This window comes from Amphiprion ocellaris, chromosome 16, assembly GCF_022539595.1.
Source record: "Amphiprion ocellaris isolate individual 3 ecotype Okinawa chromosome 16, ASM2253959v1, whole genome shotgun sequence".
NCBI classification, from domain to species: domain Eukaryota; kingdom Metazoa; phylum Chordata; class Actinopteri; family Pomacentridae; genus Amphiprion; species Amphiprion ocellaris.
In genome coordinates, this window is record NC_072781.1 from 11583756 (window position 1) to 11596529 (window position 12774).

General features: G+C 41.3%; 1 protein-coding gene across 3 annotated transcripts in view; it reads right to left on the bottom strand.

Annotated features, from left to right (window-relative positions):
* LOC111579231 (Kv channel-interacting protein 2) overlaps positions 1–12774 on the bottom strand; it is a 98710-nt gene that overhangs the window by 51153 nt on the left and 34783 nt on the right. The window contains exon 1 of one of the 3 annotated variants that reach the window (XM_035955531.2): positions 1830–2083. The exons of the other annotated variants lie outside the window; for them this stretch is intronic. Coding sequence (XP_035811424.1) covers positions 1830–1917 — 88 coding nt within the window. The 5' untranslated portion in view covers positions 1918–2083. Of the gene's footprint in view, positions 1–1829; positions 2084–12774 lie in introns of those variants that run through there. 3 annotated transcript variants of the gene reach the window in all.

Genomic DNA, 12774 nt, shown 5'->3' on the forward strand with positions numbered 1-12774 from the left:
CTGTTGTATTTGTTTTTCTTGTAAAGTGAACTTGGGTGTCAAGAAAGGCACCTACAAATAAAATGTATTATTTTTATTATTACTATCTTTGCTTTTACTAGAATGTACAGATTGATGTATCAGTATGGCAATGTATCATGTAGTGTTAGTAATGTAATAGTAATAAATAAAATGAGCTGTTGGCTGGATGACAATATCAAACAGCTAATAATGTGTTTGGCAATGTTAGATGAAAAAAAGAATCCCAACTTCTCCTTTTGCAACTTTACAACCACCAAGTCTCTGGTGATATGGAAAGTCCCACCTTGCAATTTGATGGGATTGGTTCCTTTTGTTTGTTACATATGAAACCCCAGAAGTTTGAATCCACGTTTCTTTGGTGCACTGCAGTTTCAAGATGGAAATGCACAGCCATGGTGCGTATTGTGCTCATGATGTGTCGTCCAGTATTTAAAAAACACCACAAACAAGGTTAAAAACTTGACTGCCATCGGAAGGGTTCTTTAGTTTAATTTTTCCAAAAGTATGCTTTCATATCATTCCCAAAGTGTTGTTTTGATCAAGATATATTCACACACTAACACGTGGCAGTGTGGATGAGTGTGTCTATCCACACATGCCTCACTGCTGCTTTCAGGGCACGAACATGAAGCTCTGCAGATGTCAAAGTCTGAGGAGATAACGAGGAGAAAAACCGGTGTGGAGATGAGCGACACGGATGTCAAATTAGCATTCACACACCGCTCTATTGACAAGGTCATCTAAACACAGCTTTACCTCCAGCCCTCAGGATCAACTGTGGGGATTCAATAGAATCATCCTACTCTGTTGTGTCTTCCCCTAGGCGATGCGAGCTGCTGCTCAATATCACTGACAAGGAAAAAAAAGGAAAATGGGTGTGAAGCTTAGCAGCAGGCTGTCAATAGGCAACATTACAAAGGGTGATTTCTAGTAAAGGACACTTTATTCAGCCAACTCTGAGCTCAGGAGGACAAAGAGGATGTGGGCATTAAAGAAATAAGACCTTCTAAGTATCATGAAAAGAATTTGACCGCGCTTATACAACTTTATTCTAATCTCAGTGCACAGATTAGCATTAGAAAGTTGTGTATATGTGTACAGACAGGGATAGAGAGGAGAGGACGATGGATGAGTTGATGTCATACTGAGAGCTGGATGAAGGGCAGGATAAAAGGCTGTGTGTGTGTCTTTCTCCCACTGAGAGTTTCTCAATGGAAGTGGAATGCCACATGCTTCCAGAGAGCAATCTGCTTGGCTGCTAGAGAGAGAACAGGAGGAGAGAGAGAAGGACGGAGCTGTGAAGGAGGCAGAGAGGACGGATGGAGTCAAAAGGCAGATCGAAAGAAGGAAAACAGTGAGTTCATTCAACCCGAACAGCTTTCTAATTCCCACCGTGCATACTGATCATTGATTCTATTATTATGCATGAGAAAAATATATATGTACCCAAGCATACATACAGTACATACATACATTGTGTGGTTTTGCTGTCTGAAGATGAAACAAAGCACTCAGCTGTACTGTATACACACAGATACCCTCTGTGGACACAATCAAACCCCTGCAAACGCACTCACACTCTCTGAAACAGTGTTGGATCTATGCAAACGAGGAGTGCATCTCCTTTAGAATCATTCAGTTTGAAAACAAACACACGCAGGACAGTGACCCATCAGCAAATTCGTCAAACCACACCTAAACACCTGCAAGACAAAACTTTACTTGAGACCGTCTCCGCTTGGCTTCTGCACTCGGACCCACCAGCAAGCCCTTTGGAAGTTTTTTTCTGGAGGGGGGGGGGTGCCTACCTTGGGTGAGCGTTCCCATGAGGAAGCGGTAGAAATAGCGAGCCACCTTGGTGAGCTGCCTCTTGCACCTTTTCCTGCACTGGCTCATCTTGGTGCAGCTGTGGAGGTTGAGGTGAGGATGGTGATGGTGGTGTTAGTCGGCTGGTCTGCCGGTGGGAAGCGAGCAGCTCTCAAGGTAGGAGGGGAGGAACGGAGCACTATGAGTGTGTCTAGGTGTGAGTGTGTGTGTGTTGAAGTCTGATTGCCGCTGCCTCTCTTCTCCTCCTCACTCACCCCTTCTCCTTCCTCTCTCTGTTGTCTCCCCCCCTCACCACCCCTCTCTCTCTCTCTCTCTCTCTCCCTCTCTCCCTCCCTTCCTCTCCGTTCTTCTCTCCACCTGTAGGGCGCTGCCTGTCAATCAGCCAGCAGCACTCTATCTCCTCCCCCTCACGTTCTGAGCAGCCCTGATCTGGACTCTCATTGGCTGGGAATGAAGTGTGGCGGAAAATTACGGACCGACTCACATGTGAGAGTGTGTGTGTGTGTGTGTGTGTGTGTGTGTGTGTGTGTGTGTGTGTGTGTGTGTGTGTGAGAGATGAGTATACTACGAGGAGGCCGGCTTGAGTGGCAGGTGGTGGTTTTTCTCTAGCTGCACACTCCACACATCTTGTTGATGCTTTTTTTTTCTTTCTATTTATTCCCGCTCCCCCACTCGTGGCTCAGAAAGCAGACAGCTTCTGAGAGGATGTATACATCTGCGTATGGTCGAGCCAGCAGGAGGTTGAGTAAAGTGACACAGGAAACAAAGCAAGCCCATTAATTAGCATCGTCTCTCTGTGGGTCTCATTCATTAATGGTATTCATAACACAGAGGGGGGAAAAGGCGGAAAATAGGTGGGAAAAATATGAAGCAAAAGGGAAAAGTGAAGATACGGGAAGAGACAGGTAGGGAGGTGGAGCTGGGGCAAAAAAAAGGGGGAATGCATAATTAATATCTCCTGCTCCTCTCTCCAGTGTAGTGAAATTTAAAAAGAGCGGAAAAGCTTGACGAATGTGAAAGAGGTTGTTGGACAAATACCAGCCCTCGCCAGCAGTCAATGAAGGATTATTATCAGCCAGAGGAGAAGGAGGAGAAGAAAGAAGAGGGGAAGAGGAAGGAGGAGCTTTTAAATCCTGTGGGACTGAGAAAGAAAGGTATTTATATAAAGCCTTTCTGTCTTATCATTCTGCCTCCGCTCTCCGTCTCACTCGGTTGGAAACACTTGCAGAGTCACTAAACAAGGACACCACACTCACCTTGTTTTCTCCTGGTGTCACATTTTTTTTATTGTTTTCCCCTTTACAACTCCCACATTACCCTACTAAACTGCTGCCACTCCACCTTTATCCTCTCTCTTTGTCCCTAATGCTAAATTAAAAGTGATTACCGTTACCACAGCAACCCAGACTCCATGGATTTTTCTCGTAGTCAGATAGACAAACAAACATACACTCACAAACAGAAGTACACACAACCTGTCCGCTCTTCAGGTCAAAGAGAAAATCAATCAAATGTCAGGGCGATGCTTCCCCTAAATGATCTTGTTCCCTTTTTACAGGCTCTGGGCCCTTGTTCTCATTCAGAAGTCACAGAGAGAGGTCAGAGTATATGACAGTGAAAGGCCAAATAGTTTCAGCAGAGCAGCACTGCCAGACTGAGTAAAGAGCTCCGACTTAACCATGTAACACAGTGGTACTTGATGGTTGGATTCTAAGCAGAGGGACTGAAGAACATGTGGGAAAACAGATGGGAAAGACTTTAGAGATCATACAAGGATTGCTAACTATTAATTTAGACTCCTGACCTCCAGGGTTTCAGAAATCTCTGCTGACAGCATATGGCTCCTACTACATGCTGCTCAGCCACAACATTTAAACTGCCAGCCTAATATTGTGTTGATCCTTCTAATGCTGTCAAAGCAGCTGTTAGCCATCAGATCACACTGGCAGGGCCCTGTGTTGTCTGGCATGGTGGTGTGGTAAGAGGATTGTTTAGGTTTGTTTTGGTTCATTCAGAGTTGAGTGGCTTGGTCAACACCTTGGGCTCTTTGTTATGTTACTTAAGCCCCTTCTGAGCAGTTCTTGCAGCAACGATTTGGTAGGTAGTAAGGGTAGTAATCTTTGGGCACCTCACAATTTGATAACGATTATGATTCAGGGGCTAAGATTCGATTATAAATCGATTATTGATTCATCTTCAATTTCAATCTCATTGTAGAATGTAGGCAGGCCCGTGTCGGTGAAATAGCGTCGGGATGGGATGGTGTATCTGGGCTCCAATGTATGCAGCAATGCATACATTACCTATAATGTGGCCCTTGTCCAGTTTGCTTCTGCTGTCAACGTTGTAGAAGCCGAAGCATTTCCACACGTCTGCTTTTAAATTAGAAGGAGCTGTTCGATCTAACGGCGAGGTGGGTGGCAGTCAGCCAGGTTTGTTATACTCTTTGTGCGTCCGCTCCAGGTGCACATTCCAAAGCATCCTGGAGATGACGTTTACCACGCTTCTTAGCTCCGCATAATTTAGACCCTTCTGTATTACTTTAATTAACAGATTTAAATAATCTGTGGACGTTTGTGACTCGATTCAGATTCGTCCACGTCCAAATCGCGATGCATCGAAGAATCGGAAATTTCCCCCGCCCCTAGTAGGTAGCATCTAAGTACCACTTTTTAAAAATTGTTCCCCCCCCCACAATTCCTACATTATCCTACTAAACTTCACCTTCATCCTCTTCATTTCTCCTTGATGCCGAATCAAAAGTAATTATTACCGCAGCATTAATACCGGGATCCAAGGTCTCCCATCATAAAACTGTATTGGTGGAGAAGACGATCAATGTTATTCACCTGTCACTGGTTTTAATGTTATGGCTGACTGGTTATGTACCACTATGCAGTACAGTATGTGTGTAGGAGAAGTTTTTATTGGCAGCTTATCTTAACTACAACTCAGCTATATTTAAAGTTTTCTAGCGTCCCTCTGCTTTCATTTACTGACTTCATTGGTTTGTTGGCTTAAAGCTCTCACAACAGGAGAACAGCTACTAAAACCGCACTGTAAATGTTTTGATTCTGGCAAACTTTATGGAATTAAATGACCACTTAAGCTCAAAAAATATTTGACTGGTGTTATGATCAGGCTATAATTCCTTTAAAGATCAATAGATAATAGTATTAAATTACTTCCCAGCACTACATCTCTATAACTGCCATCTCAAGTGTGCTGACACTGGTGTTTTAAAGAAAGTTTCAGTAAAGTCCCCCATCGCCACACAGTGGTGAACCACATAAAACGGTCCACAATGAAATTCACTGCAGCACAGAAACTACAGGTACCTTTGTGCTGTGTAGGCAAGTGCAGCATGACAGCAGCCAGCTGAACCTGTCTTCTTCCTGCAGCCTTCGTCTTCATCACCTTGTCAGCACACTGTATGTCTGACTCTGACAACATGTTGTTAAATATTATGTAATCCATACTGTATTGCTCAACTGCAATCACAAATTTAGCTTTGGAAGAAGCGCAGAGTATCAATAATATGCGTGTGAGCACTGAAAACATTTATAGATAGACTTATTCCTGTAATTCCTTAGTTGTGAAACTGCAAAATGTTCTCATAAAAGATTACAGTCTGCAGGACCACAGCATAAAACGCATATGTACAGCCGGAAATACAAAACCACATACATGTGAAATGGTTTCAGATTGTATCACCATCTCAATAACTACAATATTTCTAAGTTGCCAAGTAGAGTATTTCATCTTATGAACAATCAAAAATACCTTAGAAAGACTATATTGAAAATACAAGCAACAAAGTAGAAACAAAAACAAAACTTTTTTTTTTTTTAGAATTAGCCTAATTACATGAATATAGTTATAAAATGGCCTGTGAAAACAAGACCTTTCTCGGTTTTTGACCAACAGACTGTCTTTCAGCATGTCTGCATCATAGCACCATATGGAAAAATGTGAGGAGTGTGTGATTTCACAAACATGGCCACAGTAAGATGGGCAAACAACTAATAAAACTGTCAAAACATCGAGCTGTACTACCACTAATCAGAGACCCAATGGTCATAAATTATGCCAAAGACAGTGCAATATTTTCACAACGTAGCTCTGAAAAACAAACAGACAAGCAGGTAAGACTTAGCACAGTGGTTATCAAGAAAAATTGGAGTTTCTCTGACAGCTCAGACAGTGTGAAGGACACTGCATAATGTGAACCCATGAAGCTGGCATCGAAGGAAAAAAACGCTCTTCGTCACTAAACTACGAGGCGAATCTTTACTAAAGAGCACGAAAAGAAGCCTGATGAGTATATGACCACATTCTTTGTTTCATGAGATCAAGATATATTTGTTGGTTTCAGATGGGGTCCAGCAGGTTTGTTCTGAACCTGGTTATGACAATCACAATAAATGCATAGTCCTGGCAGTGAAGCACGGATATGTGAGTTCTATGACATGGGGATGCATGAGTCCAAAAGGTGTTAAGGAGATGACACACTGAAAACCTGTGGATGTTCCAAAACACTGGCTGACAGCATGTCTCCCAGTCTGCAGAAGCTTGGCGGATAAGTAATATTCCAGCATGATAAGAATCCGAAACACATTGCCAAAACCACACAAGGATTTCCAAAGAGGAAAAACGCAAAAACTAGTGCTGCCTTATGGGAACACCTTTGGGGTATGTTGAAGAAGAGTTCAGTGCAACACAACACCACACAAGTCACTGACGAATGACGGAATATCTCTCAAAATCAGGCATCCCACCCATGCCAAGTTGAACAAGAACTGAAAAAAATAAAAGCTTCAAATGTCAGTAATGGAGGTGTGTTTTGTTGCTTTGAGTTCCTACTGTGGAGCCTGTATTTTTGATTGAGTAAATCTATACTGCTATTTTTTAATTTTACAATTAAATGCAATGCAATTATGTTAAAGGGATAAAATTTGGAATCATCTAATATTTAAATGATCTTCTATATGCAATAAATGAACAATCATTTCTTTGGTTCAGCTGTTACTTGACAAGCAGATTATCATCAACGCTTACACAATGCACACAAAAACTCCTGATTTCATGCACACTGCTAGTCTCCCTAAGCCTATAAATAATAGAGTCTGCTAGATTCTGAAGAAGGCACACAGATACACTCTCCCACATAAGTTCGTACACGTACTGAGAGGTAAAAGCTGAAGTAGACCTGAAGCGATAGATCGAGTGATCAGTGTGCCCTGAAGGATTACAGACCTTCAACGACGGCTGTTACAACACACTATCTCCTGCCACACACACACACACATGCTTGCTCACACAAGTGATAAGTGTGTGATCTGATGGTTGCAAGTTAAAGTTTAATAAAGCCGGCTTTATTCTCAAGAGACAGAGGGAAGAAAAAGAGACTAATCACCATATACGTCTTGAATTTTAAAACCATGCGTAGTGTACAGAACCTACAGGCAATTCTAAAGGCACTGCATTATGCATAAAGACAGCGAGTAATAAAAACGGCACCAAAACACAAAATGAAAAAGCGCATTTAACAGAAAATGAAATTATTTAAGGACAGACACAGGAAGAAAATGAAGCAAATCTGGAATGTATATGCGAGGCGGATTGTGTGGGTGTTTAAAGCTGCCCCATGGAGTCCTTGTAAACAAACAAAATATATATTTACATTGACTATTACTTACTAAAGCACACTGTGTGCATCCTTTGAATCCAAAAGTCTGAATCCTGCATTGCTCGCATACGTGTTTACGAGCTCCTTTATTGCCTTTGCTGGCACATTGCTGTGTTTCTTGGCAGATTCCCACCACCTGTTGATGCCAATGTCCCACTCATATGAAAACTACGCCGTTATACTACTAAAGGTCAGAAACTCCACAGGGTTCCTTTACAATTCAGGCAAACTAGGGAGAATTTAACATTTCTACCCTGGTTTAATCACTGACTCTTTCACTTAAGTGATGGTTGACTGTGAACCCGTCACTCAGCCCTGATGATACTGGATCTTTCTTTTGCCCTTACCACACTTGTTATCATGTCGGTTATTTTTTAACAAAAGAAATGCTGTTTTAAAAACACACTCAAGTATGTCTTTTCATTACTATTCAAAGGAGACTGTCATACTATGACATTGTTTTTGTTGTTGGAGAATAAAAACAACTATTATTCACAGTCGCAGACCTTAAAACAAACAAAATCAGCTCCTAATTTTGGTATAGAGCAGAGCTACATGACAAAGCAGAACAGCTGGTAAGGTTTGATTTGGAAGGTCACGTACATTATGATGCCATTGAGTGTTAGACTATCTCTGTTAGAGAACTGAAAAGAAAAGTTGTTTCCTTTTGAAAAATGATGAATCTTTTGGTGCCACATTTCTACATTATTCTAGGAAAATGGAAAAAAAATGACACAAAAAGGCCCCACTTGAACACATCATGTGCTATTGTGCTCTGTGCTTGGCAATCTTAGAATTTAATACTCATACAGCTGTTAGATCACATCAGCTTCCAAAAAGTTCAAAAACAATTTGGTGTAAAAAAGATTTTCTTTCAGGTTTTGCACCATAAATGTGAGTCAGACTTGAAGTCAGAAGGGAATTTGCTTTCTCTCGCAATGTTAGCTGTCATTCAGGGATCTGCTTTCCTTCTAGAAAAGCTTTACTTAGTCCTACATTGAGCTCTTTTATCTCCAGCTCCGACACTCAGCGAGGTAGAGCATGTCAGACCCTCTGCAGATACCTGTCAGGTTTACGAAGGATGTAGAGAAGCTTGTCTGCAACTATCAGGCGCCGTCAGTTGAGCAGTGGTAAAAAGTACACAATGTCCGGAGAAGCAGACTGTTATCCAACATAAAAAAAGATTTTCAGTGGGGGGTATAAAGGAGGTGATCGGTGGGAGGGAGGGCGTGGCTGCTCCAGAGAGAGTCCTGCATGTGTTGTTGTTTTAAACACCGTGACACATGTCCACGATTTGTGCCAAGGCTGCACCGCCTGTTCTCCGAGCCTGTACATGTGTGTTAGTGCATGCGCTTTTTTCCAAGTGCTTCCGTCCAATAAGTCTGACTCACCGCCACCAAGATGTCCAGGGTGTGAACCTAGCAGAGCCAAATCCAGGCGACAGTCCATTAGCAACTATTACCAAGAAACACAACACAAACAAAGAACACAAGACTTCCCACAGCAGGCCCTTTTAGCACCAATTATCATCTGACAAAACCTTTTGCCTTTAGTCCTGATATGTTAATTGAGGCTTCAATCAAATGCCAGTGTCCCTTCATTGTATTTTTTGCGAGGAACAAAAATAGCATTCGTCTCGAAATGCCAGCGAAGTGACCAAAATAAAACCACACAATTAGGGACAGACAGGGAGGAGGAAGATTGTGGCAGACAGCTAGAGAGGTCAAACAGACAAGAGGGAAGACAAGTGAAGCAGCAGGCAGACTCGCTGCCCCTTTGACCTGTCAGTGAGGCTCAGGATCTGCAAGCTGTCTGGGTGATTAGATCTGTCATTTGGATGGAGACCCAGAAGCCCTAAAACCTGCCCCGACCATCCAGTGACTGTCAGAAACATCGTCAAGTTCCCTGGGAATTGGGCTGTTTTTGCAGGTCAGCAGGAGGATAAATCTAGCTGACTGTCTCATTGACCTCACCTGCTTCCTTCTTTTTTCTGTTTCTACACTCAATTCATACCTTGCCTGGTGTATTAAGGTCTGTACTGAATGACATTCAGATAAAGAAAAAGAAATGTAATGAAAGACAGACTTTGTGTGTGTCAAGAGTGACAACATAATGATTTTCCACAGATATTGGAACTGATGCAGGAGTCGGTGTAAACTTCCACACGAGCACAAAGGCATACAGGAATGTTGGAGGGCAGATGTGACACTGACACTCAATTTGAGTATCTGGCAAGCGCACACACACACACACACACATTTGTTTTTAACACTATTTATGTGGCAGGCAAAGGCACCAGCTGGTGAAGCCCACTCAACACTCTATTCACTGAGAACATGTGACTGTGGAGGGAAGCAGGGGAGAAAAGGGAGGAGAGAGGAGGATGAGAGAGTGGGAAGAGAGGGAGGAGCGAGAAAGAGGCACAGGTGGAAACACTCGTCTTCAGGGATGAGTGGTTAAGCCTTAAATACAAACAAAAAAAGCAGAGAAGTTCTCACAGAGCTCAGATACACAGACATTCTGGCCCTTACAACGTCTACTTATCCACTTGCTCTTCACGTTGCTTGAACTTTAACCTAAGCTTTGCTATAACCAATATGACTACAACCAGAGATCGACAACATTTGCTGCATTTTGTAGCCTGTAAGTTTTTAGATTATGATCTATTATGCAAATCACAAACATGGCCTGAAACTAAAAGTATTTTCAAATTCCTATAAGCCGAAAAGTGAGCTGCCAAGACTTGTTTGGGTGATGTTACACGTTTACAGTTAAACAGTACATACTGTAACACATGTTAAGAGAATAGGTAAACGAACAATCATTCGTATCCATGGAGATGGATGTTTTCTACTTATAGAGAGCAGCGAATGCGGTCCAACAACGTGCTTATTTATACCGTCCCCTTTAATGTGCCATGAGCGCTCTTCACAGCTGCAAGTATGACTTAATACAAAATGACAGTCCATAGTGAAGAATAAGTCGGTGGAAATCATCTGGAAAAAGGGTGAGTATGAACAAATATCTACGCTTTAATCTATAATTGAAAGTTTACCTTAGATAAGTCAGATTGGAAAAAAGAGGGCAAAACAGAAAAGGCCAACGGCAGCATGTCCTCACACAGTAACTACTTTAAACCCCTAAATGTGACACACTTTTGATGTAAGCATCACTAAGATGGAAGTTTTAATAGATTTGGTGATAAAATACTGTAATCTTACAAATTAGCATCTCTTGTTACACTTAGGGATGGAATTTTGCATAAGTCACAGTTTTTTATGTACAAAAGAGTTGTGATGGATGATGAGAAGAAATCATCATTCATAAATATCTGCTTAACTACTCAAAGGTATATTGGCAACTAAAACACAAAAATAGATTAAGAGTATCTTTAATGTCTGTGCAAGATAACACAGTTATGACCATTCTTTATTAAACACTCCAGCAGTAGAGCTGCTGGTTTTCCAGTAGTGCAGAAACACCAGAACATGAGCTCTGTAATGCTGCCATCTGCAGGCAGAAACCCGCACTAACACAACTCTGGTAGCATTTAACTGCCCTGAGGGCAAACAGACGGACTGACAGAAGACACAGGGGAAGATAAACTTGTAAACTTTACAAACACACACATGCACACTTCTAACTTTAATGAAGACCAGAGAGGAAAAGTAGCTATTAATGATGCCGAAACACTGTAAGTAACTAATGATGCATGACTCCTCCAGCTGCGAGAGAAATACCACTATAGAGCACTTCAATTTGAACACTAATGAATATTCATTAAAAGCTGTTATACAGATAAAAGAATATGGATTGCAAAATAATTATTTCGGTATGGTTGTATGAGCAGATATGTGCATGTGTGTCTGGCAGCACCTCGGGTTTGCATTGCTACCAAATACACACTAAACATCCCTTTTAGACAAGTGAGAGGAGGCTTCACAGTGAACATGAAGGTTGGGGACTTAAGGAGAGGCAGTGCATCATTTGAAAGATAAATTATGTAGATAAAGATATATTAAAGTGAAGATAAATTTAAAATATATAGAATTTAATGCCAAATGTCTAGTGTGGGACTGAGGAAAATCCTTCTGCTGACATATACCTGAGCTCAGTAATAAATACATTGTCATTGTATACAAGGAGAAACCTCGCTTTAAATGAAAAATACACATATTTAAACAGCACCGTGTACCAAACAGTGCAGGCCAGTAGAGGGCACATATAGACCAGTAAACCCACACCTGTTGTAAATCTAAAAAACATTGTACACAAACTCATAATTTGAAATTAACAATGAAATAGTGATTTTTTTCTTCTTTCTTTGTATGCTTTGGGTTTTTTTTTTTTTTTTTGGAATGTGAATAAACAAGATTCATAAGAAAGCAGAAGACACCTCAATTTTATACACTTTACATTTAAGCAATGCATCTCAACTCTAAATATGTTTTGCCACCTATTCCAAATTAGTATTTACGTATATAAAGCCTTTTTCTATTTTAATAATGAGTTTAGACAAAGTCTTAATAGATCAATGCACCATTTTACTGCTGTCTGCTACTATTAGCAGTGTGTTATCTGAAATTACAGAAAATATAGAAACTGTTATCGACCATTAGAAGGCCGAGTCACAGGGCAAGTGCAGCAAATACATTTATTTATCTATATCAACCTGAGGCTGAGCTGCTTCAGATTTAAGAGTCAGACTTCTGCTTTGTTCCTTGCTCTGGGCATCGCAGTGATCTGTCAGTCTGGATCAGTTCAATGCTGTGATGGTGAGAAAGCTGAAAGGTCATGAGAGGACCTGCTGTGGTCAGGTATTTCTTCACAGCAGAGGGAAAACGAATAGGAAGCTAGAGGAACTGAATCGATGAGAATAAATACTTGCCACACTTGTCGAAATTAATCTTTGGCTCTGCTGTGGTATGGTTGAAACAAAAACAAAACAATAAATAATGGAGGGACGTCAGACTCTTTTTACTTCCAACATGTGTTTTCTTCTACTAGTCTCAGCTTTTATACTCTTTGGGAGCTCCTCATGTCTTTCTGTAGATAATTCCAGGGATGAAGTTATATTATTTGGACAGTCTAAGAGAGAAAAGGGAGAGACTCAAGGGGAACAAGACTGACAAGTAAAGGGATGAAATAAAGCAAAAGAATGGACTGTTGAGCCATGAAGTCTACAAATACCCCACTGGGGGGATCCTCCAGCTTTCACATCGGTTTTACTGCTTGGC